General features: G+C 41.2%; 1 protein-coding gene across 14 annotated transcripts in view; it reads right to left on the reverse strand.

The window, feature by feature from the left end:
* The window catches only part of Tomosyn (syntaxin-binding protein tomosyn), an 835,312-nt gene that overhangs the window by 330,194 nt on the left and 480,298 nt on the right, over positions 1–24,820 (reverse strand). For 12 of the 14 annotated variants that reach the window (XM_067782362.1, XM_067782363.1, XM_067782367.1 and 9 more), the window contains 2 exons: positions 18,006–18,299; positions 2,062–2,170 (listed from right to left, as the gene is read on the reverse strand). In XM_067782362.1, the coding sequence (XP_067638463.1) occupies positions 2,062–2,170; positions 18,006–18,299 (403 nt within the window). The remainder of the gene's footprint in view (positions 1–2,061; positions 2,171–18,005; positions 18,300–24,820) is intronic. The other 2 variants (XM_067782366.1, XM_067782370.1) reach the window with 1 other exon arrangement.

Raw genomic sequence — 24,820 nt, forward strand, 5'->3', positions numbered from 1 at the left:
TGATCAAATACTGTATATAGTTTTTCAATCATATTTTGGAATCATATTTGAATCAAATGTGTTTACTTTAGGTGATCAAAAACTTTTAATCATTTTTCATTCAGCTTTCTGATGTCCCCAACAATTTCTCCACCTTCAGCATCCCAGAAAATACAAATCCAACCATTAGACAATACAAAGGTTGTGAACTATTTGAACCCCAGGTAAGTGAAACTCTCTTGACATATGTACCTGGATATGACTTCAACATCCCATACCGTATCGTATTTTAAGATGTTGACGATCATATCTGATGCTGGATGTTGTAGTCGCAGGTATATATTGGTCCAGTTTGTTTGCGAATTGCCTTTGGTTCAAATAGCTCACTTCCGCATGCTTTCTTCCCCTGATGGAATAAGATTAGCATGTAGTATCTTATTTTGTAAGAGATATCAGGAATAAATGCATGATAATCGCATTCAAAAATGATTCAAAAATCTAAACCATAATGATTGAAATATGTTCACAAATATGATTAAAAAATGACTGTGAAAAGCATTCAAATATTACTCTAAAACAATTAAAGCCCAATTTTACAATAGTATCAGATATGCACGAAAAGCGTTTCGAAATATGAATCATAAATGATTATTCAAGAATAATCACATTTATGGTACATTTTTCTCCCGACGATACGTTAATTTTCGAACAGAAAATGCTTTTAAATTTGAACGTTTTTAATCATCTTGGGGTATGATATTTGAATATTTTTTGATCAAAATTTTCAAAAAATGCTGGCTGGGAAGCATTTGGTGAAATTTGAACATATCTAAACGATTTTTAAGATAAATATAAAATAAAAAATAGGTAGGTACTTTGTATGAGGTTGCAAAGCTTCACGTTTTTTGTGGTCTGCATGTAAAAACTATGACTAAGAATCACGTATTTCAAAAATATATGACCTAAACGTAACTATTTGATGAAATTTGATGAATTTTGAAGCTTCTAGCCGTAAAAAAGGGGCAAACATTACAGTTTATATGAAGTATATAATATATATACCACCATCTCTATGATTTTTTCAGACAACAATATATGCTATATACGTAAGCATTTGGTGAAATTTGAAGCTTCTAGCTGTTAAAACGGGGCAGAAATTGCGCAGTTTCTTATCTGAACAATCGGTTGTATGAGATATATACTATGTATACCACCGATCTCAATGATTTTTTCAGACATCAATATATGCTATACACGTAAGAATTTTGTGAAATTTGAAGCTTCTAGCTGTTAAAATGGGGCCGAAATCGAAAAAAAAATTTATATATACTATATATATATATACCATATATACCATCATATATATATTATATATATCACCGATCTCTATGATTTTTTGACACAATATATACTATATACGTAAGCATTCGGTGAAATTTGAAGCTTCTAGCTGTTAAAATGGGGCTAAAATTGCGAAAATATATATATATACTATATATACCAACATATATATACTATATATAAATATCATATATAAATTGAGGGACAAGTTTGCATACAAACAGACAGACGGACATGGCTAAATCCACTCGGCTCTTCATCCTGATTATTTCGGTATACTTAATGGTGGGTCTATCTATTTTCCTTTAAGTACTTACAATTTTGGGTTTCGTGACGAAATTAATATACCATTTCATTTTCATTAAAGGTATAAAAATAATAAAAGAGAAAAATTCCAGAAAAGCATCTTCAGTAGAAGCTCATGAGCGGAAACCGAATTGCATTGGAGTGAAGTACTTCATTTTGTTTTTTTTTTTTAAATATGCCAAGACTCTGCACTTCACAGGTTTCTCAAACATTTTGGAGATTGATGGCAAGGTCTGTAGTTGTTTTTATCTTTTCTACTACCTTTCTTATAAAGTGGTATAACTATAGCACATTTAAGTTCCGATGGAAATGCTCCTGCGACTATACTAAAGTTAAACAAATGTCAGTGACACAACAACGTCTATAAAAAGGGCGTACCACTGCTCTAAACGTAGTAAAAATAACGTTTGTTAAAAGATTTAAACATATACATACCTTAATTCCATCAACGGTAAAAAATCAGTGTCCAATAATAACCTTAAACTAGGAAGACTATGAACCGTTAAATGTCCATTGGATAGATATGTCGCTAAGCATGACCCATCTAAAAAGATAAAAAACAATATTTATTGTGTTTACTTTTTGCCTAATTTAACTAAAAAGTATGATTCCCGACAGCGTGACATTAACTAACGGTTATTTGATAAAACATTATATTAGCCAGCATATTGAAGATCTTCAATTCAAAGAATATTTTATTATTTATTTATTATTACGGTCTTTAAGACCTAGTTTAGGTTAAAATTAACAGATTAACATAAATACTCATGTCACATTTAGCGACGTACAATATAAAAACAGAATGTAACTCATTGTACATTTTATACCCTAAATATTATAGAGACCTTTTGGCGAACTCAGTTCTTATTCTAGGCAGTCTTATATTTTTGCAATTTCCAGTTCCATAATTGTGGATTTCATGATTATAATGTATTTTACTACTCAGGTAATTCGGTAACATTCCTAACCTAAGTTGATGTATAAATTTCAATGTGAAATAACTGACTGTTTAATACTAAGCCAGTTTAATCTATTAAGCATTACAATTTTTGGCGTTCTTGGAGGACATTTTAAAATAAATCGCATTGCCTTGTTTTGCTGTATTTGAAGTTTCTTAATATATATATCATTACTTAATAGCAGAATAGTAGGACAATAAATAAAGTGTGGTTCAATAATTGAACGATAAACCAATATGTTATGACTTTGACTGATGTGTTTACATGTTCTATATACATGAAGCCTATTTTCTGTGCAATTTTCCTTTCCAGATAAGTTACATGCTCTCCAAAATTTAGATTATCATCAATCAAAACTCCTAAATACTTAATTTTATCTACTCTTTGGGTTTCCATGTTTTTCACCTTCAGCGTAAAATTATTTAAACTATTGTTACCTATGATATTAGTGTTTTTACAAAATATCATGAACTTAGTTTTTTCGACATTTAATTTCAGTTTCCTGAGGCATAATCATTTGTATAGCGAGTCCAGGTCTTCTTATACTTTCAGCATGGCACATTCTGCATATTTTTCACTTATGGTAAGCAATGCATCATCCGCAAATATACGTATTTTACAATATTTTAAGCATCTTTTGATATCATTGATATACAATGTAAACAATATTGGCGCCAAGACCGAGCCTTGTGGTAAACCAATGTTAACATCCACCACTGATGAAACTTCCTTTCCAATTATCGTTCTCTGCTTTCTGTCGCTCAAGTAACTCCGGAACCATTCCAACGACTTTCCTCTTATACCAGTTTTAAACATAACGTCCAATAACTCAGATCTATCGACAGTTTCAAAAGCCCGTTTTAAGTCCAAGAAGACAGACACCGTAAATTTTTTGTCCGCTAATTCTTCTTTCCAATCTGCAATTACCATATTCAACGCTGTTTCACAAGAATGGCTCTTGCTGAATACCGATTGTTCTGGGATAATCACATTGTGCTTCTCTAAGTATGCCACAAGTTGATTCTTCACCACTGTCTCCATAATTTTTTCACCTGTAGGTAACGATTTAATTGGACGTAGTTCCTCAGGTTTCATTGTATTTTTTACTTTTTCCAAAGGTATTATTGTTGAAATTTTCCAGTAACTAGGTACAATACCGCTGTTTAAGGACTCGTTAATTAGATCTTTGTAGAAATTAGCAGTATATATCATGGCATCTTTAAAGACACCCTCCGATAAAAGCTTGTCGCCGCCATATTTGTTTTTAAGTGATTTTGTGATAATAAAAATATCGTCCACTACAATGTCAGTAAATTTAAATGTTTCAAATGGATTACTGTGATTTGCGCTTATTTCATACCCATTTACAACTTCTTCGATGCTATCATTAATTTCAACAATACTTTGTATAAAAAAGTTATTTAGGGCATTAGCCATATCATATTCATTTTCCAGGCATTCGCCGTTAATTACAATTTTAGTGATATGTTTTTTAACATCATTACGCTCGACGAGATCTTTTAGACACTTCCACATACGTTTCCTATCGCCATTGTTATTATTTACTCTATCTTCCATGTATTTCTTTTTTTTATAAATTATGGTTCTTTTATATATTTTCTTAATGGCGTTATATTCGTCCCAAAATCCAGTATTTCGAGCAGTTTTATAAGATTCTATTTTTCTTTTATGCAGGTTTGTTAATTCGCGGTCATACCACTTATTTCTTATCTGCATTTGGGTCCTCTTTATATAAGTCAGTGCTTTCATAGCCTCAGTTAAAACTTCGTTCAGGGCTTTAGTTTTAGTTTCTACTCCGGAAATTGACATACAGTTGAAATAGAATGTTCGTAGCAAATTTAAAAGATTTTCAGCACTATAGTATTCCCAACATGTAACTGTAGCATATCTTCTCATTTTATAAAGCTTTGTTGTTGGCACTTCGACGTGGATTGTCTCATGGTCAGAAAAGCGATGTTCACCTATATTCACTGCTTTAACTTTATCATTGTTACTGAATAGCAGATCAATTCTTGTAGACGAGTACTCTGTTATCCTCGTGTCGAAGTTTATCCTTTGTAGCATTGCCATTTGTGCAAATAAATTTGTTAGCTGGTTTGAATATGTTGACGATACTTTTACGTTGATATTAAAATTACCAATTATTAAATTATTATCCGCCTCCTTGAGATGTTTAGTGATGATTTCATTTCGATAAGTAATAAAGGTGGAGTCACTGCTACTTGGTGAGTGATAGAGTACACCGATTCTCCATTTTAACGCGCATTTGTTTATTTTTACAATAATGCACCACACATTCATGTTGATAGCTTTATTATAAATTATGCTAAATTTTATATTTTCATACACATACATGACAACACCGCCAGTATGCCTACTTTGAGAGTCACAACGAATGCGTTTGTAAGTCGGAATACTAAGTTCAGAATTTAAGATATGTTCTGTTGTACACGTTTCCGTACATAAGACAATACTTGGTATTCTTATTTCAATAAAACGTTCCAGCTCGATTTTATTTGCTATAATACTACTAATATTAAGATAAATGCATTCCAAGTTGTATATATTGCTATCTCGATTTAAATAATATTTTGACTTTTGTGTTGCATTAAGGATCTTCTTTGGTTGCTAATAAACAACTTTCCTTTTCCTTGCATTTAACTTTTGTTGGTATATGGGACAAGTTCTATCCAGAGTATCATGGTTTTCTTCAAGTCTTAGATTCAGCTCCTTACTTGCTCTTATGCAGTTAATGCACCTGTTTACTGCATCCTTTATGCATTGTGTATGTTTATGCTCACCCAAGCATTTTGTGCATACTTCCTTTTCCTTGCAGTCAGCCGCTTTGTGATTTGCATTTAAAACAACACAATACCTGCACTGCATCATATACTCGGCAACGTTCCCAACCTACATTAAGCCTCTCTCCAGCTAGTATATTTGCGAACGCTGCAACATTCATTTCTATCACAGCATTATAGTCGATTTTCGGGTTCTTTTTCACTTCATATTGCTTAACAATTTTGATGTCCGTTTCATTTAAACAAATGTTTTGTCGTTTAATTCTTTGCACCAGTTCCTCGTCGCTATATTTAAAATTTATACCAGTGGCCATGGCTGCTAGTTTCACTTTTTTGGGAATCTTAACCTCATAGTTATTTCCTAGATTGTTCTCAATGGCATTTTTTATTTTGTCACGCTCATGATCATTTTCGCTTTCAACAGTAACAACTCCGCTTTGTCTGCTACTATATTAGTTATTTGCAGCTCTTTAGGATCAACTTTCGAGTTTAGGTCAGTTTTGCTTTTTTCAATATTTTGCCTTTTATTCGGCTTGACAATTAAGGGATGATTATTTCTAATGTCTGGCAACACTTCTTTTTTTGGCTTTAATTTTTTGTTATCGCTGCGTATGACACTTTGGCTTCAACACTATTAACATTTTTCTTTATTTCATTGCACATTTTTTTATTCTCTTTACTTATTTATTCAATCATTTTCTTATTGTCATCCTTGTTTGTTTTCAACTCATCACAGACCTGCTCGCTGCTTCGCTTGAAGCCTTCAGCAATTTCCCGTATTTTGTTCAAATGCAACTTAAACTGCTTTTAAAACTTACTTTATTTCTCTTTCATGTTTCTTGAGAGCATTATCAAATTCATTCCGGTACTCAGATAGTTGTTTGCCATTTTTGCTCACTACCATCTGCATATCACAATCAGTACACATAAATCTAAGCATTTCACATTCGTCTAATTTATTAACACTGTATTGGTCTATGCCAGAGCATTTTAGAATAAAGCTTAAGTGGAAGTCAATCTTTTTAAACAAACACAAAAAAAAAATCTAAAAACTTTTTGAAATGTCTACTTAAAATTTTCTTGAAACTTTGATAATTGTGGAAGTCCACAAGGAGTTTCGAGAAAACCGGCAAAGTTTATTTTACTATTGAAGTTTTTGGGTATGTAATAAAATTTCTTGCTACTTTTTTATCAGTTGTATCCTAATCTCCTGGAGCTATATCGAAATACATAATTTTTTTGTATGTATTTTAGTTACGAACAATGTGGATGGATTGTGGTTGTGCCTATGAACCTTCTTCTCAACAGAAGGGTGGCCGCCTCTCAAGCGGGAACTGTCAAGTAAGACGATCAACACGAGTTCTTCTGCCTTCTGCGAACTGATGATGGCGCAACGCCGAAACCTGTTTGTCTCCAAACCATATTTGACAAGGGATGGCGGAAAATCGTTCCAATATACATCAGTTAACCACCCTGTCGGAAAATCAACACAAAACGAATTTATAATAAAAGTCAATTGTTCACTATTATTTGTTACTTTTATAATAAAAGTAAAAATTAAACTGTTATTTTTGACTGTTATAAAGAAAGTCAACTTATAAAAGTAATTTTTTGGCTTTTTTCAAAATAGTAAAAATCTAAAACTAGTTTCGGTTACATACATCGCACGTTTTATTGTAAGCAGATGTAACGCAAAATTTAAGTTTTTGGGAAAACGCAATTAAAGTTGATCATTTTAGATATTCTTCGGCTTATTTTAAGGCCACTTAAAGAGTTGTGCCAATTTGAGAAGTAGACGACTAAACTTCAATCATTGTCTCAATACATTTTTCAAAAATATATAGAAGCAATCGCTATATTTTTCTTTTGCATTTTTAATTTCCAATAGCGAGGTAGCAACGACCTCGAAAGCTGCGAGTCAGAGGGAAGTTCCAACTACGGAAGTAGGAGATAAGCCAAAGGGAGACAACGCTAAGACTCCGGCTTTTTCGGAGGTGCTAAAGGGAGTTAACGCTAAGACTCCGGCTTTTTCGGAGGTGCCAAAGGGAGATAACACAAAGACTCCGGCTTTTCCCGAAAATATGAGTAATGTGGCAAAGCAGTCACTGACTGTGGCGCTGGTTGATGTTGTTGTTGTTGTTGTAGCGATTAGGTTACTCCCCGAAGGCTTTGGGGAGTGTTATCGATGTGATGGTCCTTTGTCGAATACAGATCCGATACGCTCCGGTAACACAGCACCATTAAGGTGCTGGCCCGACCATCTCGGGAACGATTTATATGGCCACATTGAACCTTCAGGCCATCACTCCCTCCCCACCCCCAAGTTCCATGAGGAGCTTGGGGTCGCCAGAGCCTCTTCTGTTAGTGAAACGGGATTCGCCGCTCGAAGGTGAGGTTGACAATTGGGTTGGAGAAGCTATATATTGCGCTACACAACCCCTTGAATCACAACCGACGCTGGTTGATCGTAGAAGTCCGTTCGGACAAATGACTACTGAAAGGTGGTGATCTGTGGAAAGGGAGCTTATTAGCTTAATGCTTAAGATGATGCGGGAACAACCAAGTAAGCCCCTTCCAACCTTTGATTCGGGGGGTTAGTATAATGGTGTGAAGATGATAGCGTGCGACAACATCGCGAGCTTGCGGTGGCTGGAGGAAGTGGTTCCAAACCTCCAAAGGCAAGGCACGAACGCGCGGTTTGAGGTGATGGATAAAGCGCAAATCCCCACGGTACCAAAAGTTAAGGTAGGGATGCCATGCGTGATGAAGTCGGAGGATACACTGCGACTTCTGCAGAATCAGAATCCGAATATACCGAAACAGGATTGGAAGATACTTACTGTATCTCGGCCTGCCGAGGAAGGTCAGTTCTACATCTTCCAAATAAACAAGCAGCCGGAGGATATTTTGTACACGCAGCTTGGCAAAATGTGCTTTGGCACTGGCAAAATTTACATGCGACTCAAGGCAGTCGGTTCTATGTACCGGAGCGACTCGGGATTTTTCCCGACCAAGGACTGTCATATCAGTGTGACCCCAGGACTACTCCATATTCTCTTACTCCGGGAAGGCATCGAATCCAATCCGGGTCCGTCTCCTGACCCCGGTCCTGAGAAATAGTTTTGCTGCATCTGCCGGAAAAGAATCTTTTTAGGACGATCATACTCTGTTCAGTGTGTCTCGTGTAAGGGATGGTTGCATCGGACACGTTGTTCTGGGCTTGATCCCAAAACCCGACGTCCACGTAACTTTTATAAATCTTTTGTGGCTCCTTGCTGTTCACGCCCAAGGGCGTCCCGTAGTCTACGCCTAAGCGCCCCCCTCCCCCTCCCCCCCACTACCTTCCAGCAGCCCCGCTGCTGAGCAAGCCACAACAAGTACCCGCTGCTGCTCGCGCCCCGCGGCGCCAACAACTCAAACAGCTGCTACCACTCATAACTACTACCTTCGTAGTAGAGTCGGTAGCAATGCTGAGCATCAGCCCCTACCCCCGTCTTCTCTCCCCCTATTTTCCGGCAGCAATCGTGTAGGTCAGGGAAACAGACTCTTAGTCCCTAACCCCGTTTGCACCGTTTGCCAGCACAGAATATATAGGTTTGCGACATCCGCCCAATGCAGCTCCTGCCTTGTGTGGTGCCACTTTATTAGATGTTCTGGTCTCCGCGACGGCAACCCCCGACGGGTTTTATCGCGCCATGTTGCCAGGTCGCAAACCCAAATCATCCGGGTACCCCAATGCTTGCCCAAGGATGCCCAGTCCCAGGGCCACAACAGCAATTGCGTCCTGGCCTTCCACAACCCAGGCGTAGTCACCCGTCACTTATCCCCAGAGTGGCGGCGTCTCCACTTATGCACTTCAGAATTCTGCAGTTAAACTGTAATGGACTAACTGGGAAGATTACGGAGATAGTCGATTTCATGAAGCGGCACAACATCGGCATTGCTGCGATTCAAGAGACTAAACTCTCAGCAAGATCTGCATTGCAGACCTGCTCTGGGTATAATGTCCACAGGAAAGGCCGTGAGAGCGAAAATGGAGGCGGCCTCGCGTTTATCATACACCACTCTGTGCAATATTATATATTTGATCCTGGCATCGACCGCAGGGACAATGTCTTAGAACGTCAATGCCTATCTGTCCGGTCAGGCGATGCAAACCTAGAAATCATCAACATCTACATCCCTCCTGCCACCTGTTGCCCCAGTGGATACCGCCCTAATATCAGAGCCTTACTCACTGGCAACAATCGCATTATCTTAGGCGATTTCAATGCCCATCACGATCTATGGCACTCAAACTTGCGGGCGGGCAGTAGGGGTGAGATGTTGGCGGATCAAATAGAGGAAACGACATTCTGCACAATAAACGGAGACGCCCCCACACGTATGGTAGGAAGCTGTCACAGTTCGCCAGATATCTCAATCGTGAGCGCAGAACTCTTAAACTGCGTCAACTGGCAGCCGATGGTAACATTGGCATCCGACCACCTGCATATACTTATTTCGCTCGAGCGTACCGCCGACTTCATCGTCACCGAAAAACGCACTTTCATAAACTTCAAAAAAGGAAAGTGGGAAGAATATAAATCTTTTACAGACAACCGCTTTGCTGCCCTCCCTATCCCGACTGATGCCCGCCAAGGGGAGCGTGCCTTCCGTAAGGTCATTGAATCCGCCTCGGCACGTTTCATTCCCGCCGGAAGAATTCCCGAAATCCGGCCCCACTTCCCGGCGGAGGCCGCAAACCTAGCGAGAGAACGTGACCTTATAAGACAGCTTTATCCAGGCAACCGCCAAATAAGGGATATAAACCAACGCATCAGATTGCTTGTGGACGAACACAAGCGTGCGAAATGGGAGGAGCACCTAAGAGGTTGTAACCTCTCTACCGGTGTGGGTAAACTTTGGTCCACCGTAAAGTCCCTATCGAATCCGACTAAGCACAAAGACAAAGTTTCCATCGCCTTTGGCGACAAAGTGCTGTCGGATGCGAAAAAATGCGCGAGCGCTTTCTGCCGACAATATATAATGCATCCTACGGTCGACAAAGATAGACGGAGAGCCAATAGACACGCACATAAACACAAATTCAGCGCGTCACCAAGCACCATCACCGCTAAAGAGGTTGAGGTTGGCATAGCCATGCCGATGCTTAAAAGCCTAGGGAAAGAGGGTTTCAAATATTTAGCGCATGCCTTCAATCTGTCTCTTTCCACCTTTGTCATACCCGAGAAATGGAATATGGCCACGGTGGTCCCGCTACTAAAGCCTGGGAAACCAGCTAACATAGGAGAGTCGTATCGTTCGATATCTCTCCTATCGCCAGTAGCAAAGACGCTTGAAGCCATTTTGCTCCCTTATTTCCAAGCAAATTTGCAGCTAGCTTCTCATCAGCATGTCTTCAGAAAACTCCATAGCACTACCCCCGCGCTAAATGCCATTAGCACCCAGATAAATTGCGGTTTAAATCAATACCCCCACCATAGAACAGTACTCGTAGCGCTAGACCTATCAAAAGATTTTGATATGGTCAACCATGGCTCGTTACTGCAAGAGCTGGAAGGGTCTACCCTTCCCCCATGTCTTAAAAGGTGGACCGAAAATTATCTGGGCGGTCGGCAGGCATCGGTGCAATTTGGAAACGAAACATCAAAACCAAGGAGAATTAAACAAGGGGTGCCACAGGGTGGTGTCCTATCCCCACTTTTGTTTAATTTCTACCTTCACCACCGGAAGGAGTCACAATCGTTTCCTACGCCGACGACTGCACAATAATGGCCACAGGCCCAGGCCCAAAGATCGATGAGCTATGCAATAAAATAAACGGCTACCTCCCTGATCTCTCCAGTTTTTTTCGCCGCGCGAAAAATCTGGCATTATCACCGACTAAATCTTCCGCGACCTTATTTACAACATGGACGTCCCAAATGTCGACCATTTTGAACATCCACGTCGATGGCACTACGCTATCGACTGTCCTACACCCCAAAATCTTGGGTGTGACGTTTGATCAGGATCTACATTTTGGTGACCACGCAGCCGCAATTGTTCCGAGAATTCAGAGTCGTAACAAAATCCTCAAATCCCTCGCTGGCAGTACCTGGGGAAAAGATAAAGAAACGCTCATGACTACATACAAAGCAATTAGCCAGCCGATTACGTGCTACGCGTCACCCATATGGTGGCCAAGCCTAAAAATTACCCACTGGAAGAAGCTACAGGCCTGCCAAAATACTGCTCTCAGAATAGCCACGAGCTGTCTTCTTATGTCCCCAGAACACCATCTGCATAATGAGGCGAGAATACTCCCCATCAGGGAGAGCAATGAGATGCTGACCAAACAGTTCCTGTTGAACACCCAGAAACCTGAGGATCCCAACAGACATCTGATTGATGAACCAGCACCGCCTAGGGGCTTAAGGAGTCATCTCCGTAAGCATTTTGAGGAAATACGGCACCTGAGAACCTAACCGTATGAAGCAAAAAAACACAAGCAGGTCCTTGGTGAACTCCATATACAGGCGTCGGACCTTTATGCCGGGAATTGCCCGGTGAATCCAGTACTTAAAGAAAAGTATCCAAATCTCGCGGAAGAGAAACGCATACTCCCCAGGGAAACGCGTTTCACTCTTGCTCAACTTCGTTCTGGATACTGTAACAGGTTAAACTCTTACCTATCCAGAATCAACCCCGACATACAAAATGTATGCCCGCTTGCAATGTGTCCCCACATGACACCAACCATCTCTTTAATTGTAATGTGGAACCAACGTCTCTAACACCCCTTTCCTTATGGTCCACCCCTGTTGAAATGGCAAGTTTCCTTGGACTCCCGTTAGAGGATATTGATGACAATTTGTGATCGGTCGCGGCTGTTAGGTGGGGCGAAGCATTGCTACAACAACAACAACATGCGACTCAGGAAAAAAAGTGCCGAGGATAAAAATCCTAACACGCTAGAGGTGGGCGAAGTCGAAAAGGACCTCAAAAGCCTTAGGGAAAAAAGACAGGTGGAGGTCCCCGACGTCACCACGAAGGTGTTAAAAGAGGGCTAACCGCCAAATGGTGATGTGACTCGCACAGAGGAACACCCGGTACAACAGTTACGAGAGGCTGAAGTGGGCCTCGAATACTCTAAACCAAAAGGTCAAGGGGAGGACGCCGACATCACAACGAAGGTGCTGGAGGGGGACAAACAGCCCAACGGTGCTGCGAGTCTTACAGATAAACCTCCAACACAGTAAAGTGGCGTCGAGCGAATGCCTCCTAACCCTTGAGAAGGGTTCGTTTGACGTGGCGCTGATCCAGGAGCCGTGGATCTCATCGGGAGGAAAGGTTTCTGGACTTAGCGCGCGCGGGTTTGGCGTTTACTACGCGCAAACGGAAGGACGGTTGCGAGCTGTAGTAATGGTAAGGAAACAGCTGCATGCATATATGCTGCCTAATTACACTACTCAGGACCTCGTAGTGGTGGCCGTTGAGCAAAAGGATAAGCAGGCATTTATCCTGGCGAGTGCAAAAGGTTAGTACAGGAGGAAGGGCGCGGGTTAGGGGGTCAATATATACCCGCGGTAGGTATGCCTGTCGTAAGAGGCGACTAAAATACCACATTCAAGGGGCTGTGTAGCGCAAACCTTCGGGTTGCCAGCGCAATATATAGCTTCTTCAAACCCAATTGTCAGCCTCACCTATCCGCGGCGAACGCTGTTGCACTAACAGACGAGGATCTGGTGACCCCAAGCTCCTCACGGATCTTGGGGGTGGGGAGGCAGGGGATGCCCTGAAGGTTTAATGTGGCCACATAAATCGTTCCCGAGATGGTCGGGCTAGCCCCTTAATGGTGTGGTAACGGAGCGTACCGGATCTGCATCCTGCAAAGGACCATCATATCGATAACACTCCCCAAAGCCTTCGGGGACCAACCTTATCGCTACAACAACAAAAACAACAGGAAGGGCGCAAAGGGCGGTTGGTCATAGGCGCAGATGCGATTGCGCACCACAACGCGTGGGGGGAGCAGATACAAACAAGAGAGGCGAACTTCTATTTTGTTACATCCTGCAAACCAATTTGCAGATAGCCAACAGGGGGAATAACCCTACATACATTGGTCCAACATCCAGCAATGTTCTGGATATTACATTGAGCTGCGAACGTGATATATCAAGGTATGATTGGATGGTTCTTGATAGACCATCCTTCTCCGACCATGCGTATATCAGCTTCAGCATCCCCCTAAAGAGGGTAGAGAAGGGAGGAACCTTTAGAAACCCTAGGTCAACGAACTGGACTAAATTCCAGAAACAGGTAGAAACTAAACTGGGACAACCCAAAGAGGTTACCAATGTGGAGGAACTGGAGGAGTCGAATGAGTTCCTAACAAGGACGCTTATGACTGCGTATAACAAAACTTGCCCTCTAAGAAGATTTAGAAGAAAAGCAAAGCCGCCATGGTGGAGCAATGACCTGAGTCTTCTAAGAAAACAGGTAAAAGAAATGTTTAAGCTCGCAAATACCACGGCAAGCGAAGCGTGTCGGGACGAGTAAGGGGATCTACTGAGGATCTACAAGCGTGAAATTTCCAAAGCGAAGAGAATCTCATGGAAAAGTTTCAGTACGTTCATAGAGTGCTCCAGCGAAACAGCACGGTTGAAAAAAGTACTAGCAAGGGGAAACATAGTCCAGGAACTAATAAGGAAAGAGGACGGGGAATGGTCACGTAATAGTGAGGAATCCCTTGAGGTGCTTCTCGACACACATTTCCCATCGGGAGACGGTTTAGAAGAGACAGCAGACATCACTCACACTTCGATCACGGAGCGGGTAGTGCCGGGCTTGGTGACAGATACCAAGATCGAAGGGGCAGTGAAAATATTTTCTAAGTTTAAATCGCCGGGCCCAGACGGTATATTCCCGGCCATGCTACAAGTTTCAAGTATTGCGGTCGTGGAATAGCTTAGAATAATATTCGATGGGTGCATAAGGCTGAATCATGTACCGCACTCTTGGAGAACTCCTCGTGTAGCTTTCCTGCCAAAGACGGGGAAGATCGGTAACGTGTATCTCATAGACTATAGACCCATTAGCTTAACATCATTTCTGCTCAAAACCTTTGAGAGGCTGATAGATGTGTACATAAAATCCAACGTGGATGAAAAGCTGCTCTCCACAACACAGCATGCGTACACCAAAGGCAAGTCGGTAGACACCGCATTGCATAGGGTGGTAATTAGGATAGAGAAATCCCGGGAATATAAGGAGTATGCTCTAGGAGCCTTCTTGGACATTGCCGGGGCTTTCAATAATATTTATAAATGGGCGATTATGGATTGTCTTAATTACATTAAAGTACATCCAGCCTTAACCAGGTGGATCGCCTGCATGTTAAATTGCTGGAAGATTACATCAAAATGAGGATTGTACGAGGCCACGAAATCAGTGGACAGGGGCACGCCGCAGGGAGGGGTGCTATCACCTCTGATGTGGACGCTGGTCATCAACCAACTGCTCAGGCGATTCGATGAGGGACCCGTAAAACTTACGGCTTACGCATATGACGTTGCAATTGTCATAAGTGGAAAGTGCCTTCCAACGTTTAGTTCTTTGATGGATCGGGCGCTTCGGGATATTCATACCTGAGCATCTAATGTCGGGTTGGCGGAGAAGACGGATATGGTCTTGTTTACAAAGAGGTACAAGGTCCCAAATTGGACCAGGCCTAAGTAAGGAGGGGTAACCTTACAGGAGAAACCTTGCACAAAATATCTAGGAATCATCCTAGACAGTAAGCTGTCATGGAAGCTCAACGTGGAGGAAAGGGTCAAGAAGGCCTCCACGGCACTCTGCGCATGTAAATGAATGCTGGGGTGTACGTGGGGCATATCGCCTTCTCTTTCTAATTGGGTTTTTACAGCGATTGTAAGCCCTATTCTATACTATGGAGTTCTTGTTTGGTGGAAAGCCACACAAAAAACAACATACATCAAAAATTAAAGGGGGTTTGCAGACTATCGATGCTTAGCATTACGGGAGCCCTGAAAACAACCCCGACGGCTGCACTGTATGCCATTCTGCACATTCCACCTGTAGACCTGGTAGCAAGGAACATAGCATTAACAACCGCAACCAGGCTTGGTGCCTCGGGGCAGCTTGAGCGCCGACCATATGGCCATAGTAGTATAGCGTCATCAATCACAAGACGAACATACTACCTGATTCCCTATCTGCGCTTCGAGGGAGATCTTAAGGCCACAATAGAGGTGGATGGTTGGCGCAAGGGTGCGCAAATGTCGAAGGAGGCGATACATGTGTACACAGATGGTTCCAAAGTAGTGGAAGGAGTAGGGTCTGCGGTATACTGTGCTGATCCGGAAATAAGCAGATCCTACAGGCTGCAAAATTACTGTAGCGTTTTCCAAGCGGAAATATTAGCCGTAACCACAGCAGTAGAAACCCTGGAAGAAAATAGCTTAAGCTGCAACCGTGTTGACTTTTATATTGACAGTCCAGCAGCAATTAAGGCAATAATCTCGCATAGCACAGCATCTAAATGCGTGTTAAGCTAAAAAGGGCTCATCCCTTGAAGCCCAGCTACGTAGACGTCCCAATTAGACTGAGCGAGACTAAGCGAAGGCGAGAGGTGCACATGATCGACCAAGCGGGAAAGATGTGGGTTCAAGCGCGGGGCTGTAAACTGTCGAAGATTATGTGTAGGTCTTACAACCTTAGACTAAAAAGTTGCTTCTATCATTAAAAAGAGAGGACTGTAGGCTTATGACGGGTATTCTGACTGGACACTGCCTTCTGGCGTCACATGCCCTTAAATTAGGCTTGGTCAGTGATAGCAGATGTAAGAAGTGCGTGTTGGAGGAAAAAACGATCGAGCACGTTCTGTGCTCGTGCCCTGCACTGCCAGGCTAAGACTCCAGCTATTAGGAGTGATACAGCTGTCAGATCTAGGAGCAGCAAGTGGCTTAAGTCCTAGGAAGCTTCTAGTATTTGCCAAGAGGACGGAGTTATTTTATAACATAGGTCCTGGTTTTTGGTAGGGGTTTTCAGTTTGGTCGTTAAAACAAACTTCTGGTAACACTACGGACTCATGTTCCCTGAAAGCTGTCATTTTACGCTTGTTTAAGATAATTTGTGTCACACAAATGAACACTTTCAATAGAAAGCTTTGCAAATTTAGTCAAAGTGACATGTGACTGATATGTTATGTTTTGGTGTGGACCTTCTCAAAAGAAATTTTTTACCCTTTCAAAAAAATTACTTAAAAAAAATATATAAATATTTAAATTTTAGAAGTTAATATCCATATTATTAATATCCTTGTTGAACAAAAACAAGAAAATAAAAAACAAAAGATTTAAAATTGCTTTTCAGTACTATAGACAAACATACATATTAACAATCACAACTTAATTGTATAGATATGCTTAATCTACTGATCAGCTGTTCAAAAATACATATATGTTAAAAAGGGAATTATATTAAACATGAAAATACAAAGCTAGACTACCGTAAGTGAAAATAATTCTATGCAACAAGGCATATGTGGGACGTACTAAACTTAAACTGAAGACAAGGGTGTATCGCAATTTGGTCCTGAAACAACAACAAAAGGCAATGAATGACCAGGATTGTTCATAAAGTCTAACATAGTCCACCAGATTTCGCGCTTTATTTTATTTCTTGTTAATGTAATTCCTTTTTTAACATATATTTTTAAACAACTGATCGGTCGATCAAGCATATCTACGCAAGTAAGCTGTGATTGTTCATATTGTGACGAATATTAGCATCCCTAATTGATACTCGCATCCTTAAGGTTATTAAATAAAGGCACAACAACATGAAAGCAGGCTACATAAACACATTAATCATCATTTACACATGTACATACAAGGCAGCAGAGAGATACTCACCATCAGCCGAAGTAGTACTCACATATACACACGCATATGGCTATGCGATAATATACATATACAAATATACATGTACATATATGGCTGGGAAACAGGCCTGAAGTTCGCGAAGTTACTAGACCTTAGGAGAAATGGGCGAACGAGGCAACAGAGAGTATAAAAGCAGCGAAAGCTGAGTAGTCAGTGTTCAGTTTGATTTAAACACACAATTAGTTGTGAAGTAAGAGTCATTGTGAAGTACTCTCAAAGAAGACTAATAAAGACCATTTTGCATTACTGAATATGGGAATTATTTATTCTACAATTTGTCGATTCGGACGTTAGCAGAAGATTTCAAATAAGCAGAATTTCACTAAATTCGTTACAATATGTATGTCTATATTATTGAAGAGAAATTTTAAATCTTTGGTGTTTTGTTTTCTTATTTTTGTTCAATTGTCCTAATGATAACTCCAGATTGGAGTCGAAATATCGACCAAATACCTAAGTTTTTAAAAAGTAAAACATTGAGGTTTTAATATTTTGTTCGACCTCAAGCTCATAAATACATAATAATTTTTTTGAACTTAAATAAAAAGTGGATGTTTATACTTAACATACAAATTATATTTTTCAATATGAACATATGTATGTATGTACTTAAATAGCAATAATGTTTTCCTGTTAAGATTTACCTTTCATTGAAATAGCTTGAGCTTTTACCGCAAAATCCATTTCTGATAAATTATTGTGATAAATACAACTTTGATTTGCAATATCGAAGACTTTTGTTTGCTTTTCACTTGTAATTACTATATATTGTCTATCAGTTAAAGAATCTAACCCAGTGCTGAGACTTCCACTTATGCCACTACTGCTAGCATTGTTACTGCTGCTATAAAGATTTCCCACAGGAGTATTGGATATCGCATTGGCAGTTGTTGGTGTTAAAGTTGGGATCGTTTTACTACCACTCTTTGTTGGGGTTCCTGGGAAAAAGAAGTTCAAATTACATGTTATACTACAAATCGTTGCACGAATGAATGATTTCAGTGACCTCCTATTACAAACAAACTCCGTTTAAAACTACACCTTTTACTGTGGTACATCAAAAGATATAAAGTATACTTCGAAACGGTGCGAGGAACTTTAAAATCATGAAATGTTCTTCAAAATAGTTTACTCTACATACATATTTCCAAAGTCATAATATGTTCTTCCACATGCTCCGTAAGGACATCGGATAGACGGAATGATACCATACTAAAAGAACGGTAATGTTCACATGCTGGCTTTTAGAAATTTTGATGCCAATATATTTCTGCGACACAAATTTACTCATAAACTTAAAAATTAATTACTATGAATTCAAATTTAAAGATACAACAAAATTTAAAATTTGTTTATATTTCAAATATCTTAAATTTCTCAGCCAAAAAAGAAATGTAAATCAATTTTCCAAGGCAAGAAAGCAGTATAAAATTAATATTGCTGCTTTCATTCTCCGAAAATTGGTTATACATAAATATGTTATATTTTAACTTTAGAATAACAGTTTTATAAAATTTTACTGTATGAATGATTTCAATGCATAAAAGCAATGTAAATCAAACTATTTTATGAAAAATAGATTAAAAAATAGTAAAATTCAATTTAGATTCGCAAGATATGAAGGAAGTTCGTGTCAAAATTCGGGATCCAAAAAAAATATACACCAGAATCACATGATAATGGCGCTCCATAAAGTCGTTTAAAGGGACATATTCATAAATTTTTGTTGCATACCAAATACAACTACTTATTTAGTTAAAACCAACGTAAAAGTCGCACGTCATATTTCTCTTGTTTCACATTTTACACTTTACTGCCCTTTTGCTATGCGCGGCAGAATACCCGTATGGTCTGCGCTCAAGCTGCCCCGAGGCATTGAACCTTGTTGCAGTTGTCGATGCTATGTTTTTCGCCACCAGGTCTATAGGAGGAATGCGCAGAATGGCATGCAATGCAGCCGTCGGGGTTTTTTTCAGAGCTTCCGTAGTGCTAAGCGTTGATAGCCTGCATATACCCTCTAATTTTTTTAGATAGGTACCTTTTTGTGCAGCTGTTCACTAGACAAGGACTCCATAGTATAGGATAGGCTTTACAATCACTGTAAATACCCAATGAGAGAGAGGGAGAGGGCGAAAGTCCCCACATACAACCCATTATTCTTTTACGTTCATAAATTGCCGTGGAAGCCTTCTTCACTCTCTCCTCCACGTTGAGCTTCCACGACAACTTACTGTATAGAACGCTTCATAGATATTTTGTACAAGGTTTCTCCTGCAAAAAGTCATTGAAATTCTGCGCATTCCGTAGAGTCACAACCCGAATATACCGACACAGAATTGGAAGGTACTTAGTGTATCAGACCCTTCGAAAGGTCAGTACTACATCTTCCAGCTTGGGAAATGTCCTGGAGGTCAGATACTGCTTCGCCACATCACTTAACCTTTCAGCAACAACCGGAGTCTTGTTGTGACCTCCCTTTGGCCCCTCCGAAAAAGCCGGAGTCTTCGCGTTACTTCCCTTTTTTCGCTTTTCTCCTTCCTTAACGTTTGGCAAATGGCCACTTTTCACGTCCTCTCTCTGACTTGCAGCTTTCGAAGTTTTTGCTTCTCAAGTAGTTTTTACCTGGCTTTGGGTTCTATCTATCTTAGAGCATTAGACCGACTTGTCTTGTCTATGTGGCCTGCTCGCGGCTCTGGGACTGGGTCCTTTCCAGTTATGTTGGGTCGACCACTGTTTGCAAGGGTTGGACTATTCTTAGTGCGGCAAGGTACTGCGAGAGAGCTCTCTTGCTCCCTCTGTTCCGCATTTCTCCGTTTGGATTCATCTACCGTTCCATCACGGGGCTCGTTAAACCGAGTCCGAGGGCATCGCTTATAGCACATTTGCCTTTATAAAAGATTAAATGCAGGTAAATGAGTTTTGACGTCAGTGAGCGAATTCTGAATGTCTCTTTATTCAAATATTTCAGCTTATTTATATTAAACTATTATAAACATATTCTTACATACATATTTACATTTAAGCATACATACTTACATGCATATCTACCTTAAGCATACATACTTACATACCTACATACAACTCGATACAAAATATGTACCTTTTTTTTTTTTTTGCGGGGAGGCTGAAAAATGCCTAATGCACCATAATTGCTGCCGTCGCAGCAACCGTGTATCCGTAGACTAAAAAACAGCCCCGTTCTGGAACCGTCGCCCACCCCGGCACCACTTTCGCATTACTTCAGGGTGGCGTTCCATATTTCTCATTTTTTAAGAGCGTACTGTTGTCCCTGCGTCCAGGTTCCCGCTATTTGCTCTGAGTGTCCATTTAATCGCCACTGCTTCGCATGCGCATTTCTCTGCGCTCCCTCTCAGCATCCATCAGGCGTGTCATTACTATAAATGCCATTTTGCTCACTGCAGTCCAGCACTCTTTCCTGTTGCACATATGTGAAACTAAATTTCTCGTGGTAGGTTCCTCCCCAAAGACTCCATGCAAGGTGAGTCTTTCTTCGTGGAAACGGGGGCAGTAGAACATGACGTGTTCTGCGTTTTCTAACTCTGTAGTACACATTGGGCAATGAGGATCTTCCTCTATCCTACGCTTCCATAAATACTCTTTGAAACCGCCATGTCCACTCATTATCTGCGTGAGATGGTAGTTCAGTTCGCCGTGCTTCCGCTCATTCCATTTAGCTACGTTCCAAACTAGTGTGAAAGTCCAACGCCCCTTACTCGAGGCCTCCCACCGTTCTTGCCACTTAGCTATTATTTGTGTCCTTGCTCTTTTCTTGTCTTCTTCAGATGGTCGCTCGATATTAGTGTTATACAGATCGGCCATTTCGCTTGCCAGTAAGTCCACTGGGATTTTCCGGGTTAGAACCAGGATCGCGTCGTCGGACACCGTCCGATAAGCACTTGCTATTCTTAAAGAAGCAAGTCGGTACGCTGCTAATATATATTTTTGATGGGTCTGTTTAGATCCATACCACACTGGTGCTGCGTATAGTATTATTGAGCTGGTTACTGTGGATAATAACTGACGTATAGCTTCGCTCGGACCACCATTGTTAGGCATTATTCGCATAAGTGATCCATTAACTTTGGTAATTTTCTCCCCCACCGCTCTGAAGTGCTCTTTGAAAGTTAACTTAGAGTCAATGTGCACTCCTAAGTATTTTAAGGAATCCTTTGAGGTGATTTGATGATCCCCGACAGTTAAGACTAACTCGTTCGCCGACCGTTTGGAGCTTACTAATACCACTTCCGTCTTTTGGCTAGCCAACTCCAGTCCTGTATTGGTCAGCCATTCCTTTATTCTTGCTACGGCGTCATTACATAATGCTTGAAGCAGGTCCAGTTTCTTGGCCACTACTACCACTGCAATATCATCAGCATATCCCACAATTTGCGTATTTTCTGGTAGATCAATCCTTAGCACCCCGTCATACATTACATTCCAAAGCGTTGGACCGAGAACAGATCCCTGTGGGACGCCTCCTGTGATTTTGTACTCTTTTGCTCCTTGATCCGTGTCAAAAAGAAGTACTCTGTCTTTAAGATAGCTACCTATAATTCTGCGTAAGTAAGCTGGAGTGCCGAAGCTTTGCAGCGCTGCCATTATCTGCATCCAGTTCGCAGTGTTAAAAGCATTCTTGATGTCCAACATAATCAGTGCACAGAACTTCCTTTTATTTTGGCCTCCAGAGATAGCTTCTCTAGCTATATTGACGACTGTTTGTATTGCATCTACGGTGGATCTTGATTTGCGAAATCCATATTGACTATTCGATAAGCCACCTGGTCTTTCTAGAGTCAGCTGTAGGCGCTCACTAATTATACGCTCGAAAATCTTCCCTAGGGAATCCAGCATACAAAGTGGCTTATATGAGGATGGTTGGTCCCGCTGTTTACCACGCTTCAGCAATAGGACAAGTCTTTGTCGTTTCCACGGGCGAGGGAACACGCCTTCTTGCATACAGGCATTAAAAAGATCAGTAAATAATGTAGCCCTAGTTGTAATCGCGGCTTTAAGGGCTATGTTTGGTGCTTCGTCGGGTCCTGGGGATTTGTTATCAGCAACTATTTTTGCAGCGTCCAGCACCTCTTGCTCTGTAATTTGCGGAATTTCCGTACTTTCTAGATCCTCGCTTGGATAAGTCCAGCGATCTTGCGCCGGGAAAAGTGTTTCAACAATAATATTCATCAGTATCGGGCACGTAGGTTGCTGTGATATCGGTCCTTTAACTTTGGCCATCACAGTTCTGTAGGCTGATCCCCAAGGATCTAGGTCGACATTATCCAGCAGTTCCCTAAAGCATAATTTCTTGCTCTTTTTTATGGCATTTTTAAGTGCCTTTCTTTGTGCGACATAGGTGATGTGTAGCTCTGCATATCGTGGTGATGAGCGTGCCCTCTGCGCTATTCTTCGTGCATTGTGGCATTTTCTACGCTCTTCCGCAATTTCGTCATTCCACCAATATACCGGAGTGCGCTGTGCTTTTCCGCGACTTCTGGGCATGGCAGCATCACATGCCATACATAGCAACTTAGTGATTTGAACCGACTGGTCTTTCGCATGCGATTCTCGTACTATGGCGTCCTTCCAGATAATGTCAAATATTTGTGGGTCGAAAAGGTGCTGTTTCCATTTCCTACTTTGTCGATGTCTTGCTGCTACCGTTCGTGGAGTTTCGAGCAGCTCTACGCTAATAGCTTTATGGTCGCTGTGTGTGTAGATGTTGCTTATGGACCATTTTGCTCGTCTTGCTATTTCGCTGCTAGCGAAGGTGAGATCTATAATGGATCGTCTGGTACCTGTATCGAAGGTATATATCCCTGGTTCATTTACGAGTTCTAGCCTCAAAGAAGTAAGGCTTTCGAGGAGAACTCTCCCTCTTTCGTTGGTTCGTCTACTTCCCCACACAGATGACCATGCATTGAAGTCAATGGCGATCCCGTATATCATGTCTTCGAACTCGGCGATGGTCATACTCGGAGGGGCATAGCAACTGAATACGTATATACCGTTGATTTTTGCCCACGTGAATCCTGCTACCGTTGGCGTCATAATTTCCTGTGGGAGAAATTTCCCTGGTGCCCAAATTGAGGCTTTCCCTGCTGAATATGAGAGCCAACCCTGCTCCTGGCGATTTTTGTATTGTTCAGAAAGTACCACTATGTCATATCCTCCTTCACAGACTGTTTGGGATAATAGCTCTTGGGCTGCCTCGCAATGGTTTAAATTGAGCTGCAATACCCTCATGAGACAGTCATTTTGCTTCCCTCTCGTTGTGGGCATTTAAAACTGCCTGCTGAATGTTGTCCCCCACATAGCGCGCATTTCGGTGCATTTTCGCAACTTGCAACCTTATGACTTTCCTGGCCGCATTTCCTGCATAGGCTAGACCTATCTACAGTCTCCTTAAGAGTCGCCTTGGCATCATCCGCTGTAAGGCTTATAAATGCCGACTTCGTGCCACTGTACCCTGTGCCTATGCTTTTTATGGCAGCCACATCTGGAAGTTTGATGTTGCATTGCTGGTGGAGGGCGTTGCAAATCTCCTCGGACGTAGTAATCTCATCGAGATCTCTGCACTGTAGCGTGACCATTTGGGACTTTGTTATAACTTTAGCCGAGTCCTTTAGTACCGCTTCAATTTCTGCTTGGTACGCGCTTGTTTTCCCATCTTGCAATTTTTTCAGCTCTAGTAACAGCTCTCCTTTCGCCGTTCTTCTAATCGTTTTGACGTCATCACCCAGGGATTTAATTCGTCGCATCTTCTCACTTTACGCAATATGTCGGCGTACGTCGCATCCCCCGCCTTGGAAATGATGATTGCATCCGGCCTAGCCTTAAGTGATTTTTTCTTGCTCTTCTTTTTGGCTAACTGCCACTCTCCCGTCTTTTGGGCTGCAGTTTCCTCTTTCCGCTCCGTCTTCTCTTGCGTTTCTTGCCGTCGTTTGTGACCACCCACGTGCCCTGGTAAGACATCTTTTAGTGTAGTAGTGGGTTTTACCACGTTGTTCTCCTTGGTCGAGTACGAATTATTCCTCGGTCGCTTTCCTGGGGGTGATGGACTTCTATCCTTGGCGCATTCGCTTGCACGCAATTTATGTTCTAAATTCTTTACCTCTAGGGCCGACTCGATGTACAGCACTTTTATTACGGAGGCCAAGCGCTTGATTTCCGCGTGTATATTATTACGCCCTATGAAGAACTGCATCAAGTCCTCAATCGCCTTGCCTAGCTTGGTCATCTTTTTTTCTCCAGGGGGTTTTGCTGATTTAACGCAGCTGACGCCTGCTTAATTAGCTCACTTAATAATGTAAAATATGTACCCACACATCTGTGTTGAGCTGTGACTTCTGTGGGAAATGCAATGTTTGCAAATTTGCTGGAATTCAAATTTGTTTGGTTGTGTGTTGTACACACACCTGTATTAAATCGTGTGACTGGT

This window comes from Eurosta solidaginis, chromosome 4 (genome assembly GCF_040869045.1).
Source record: "Eurosta solidaginis isolate ZX-2024a chromosome 4, ASM4086904v1, whole genome shotgun sequence".
NCBI classification, from domain to species: Eukaryota; Metazoa; Arthropoda; class Insecta; order Diptera; family Tephritidae; genus Eurosta; species Eurosta solidaginis.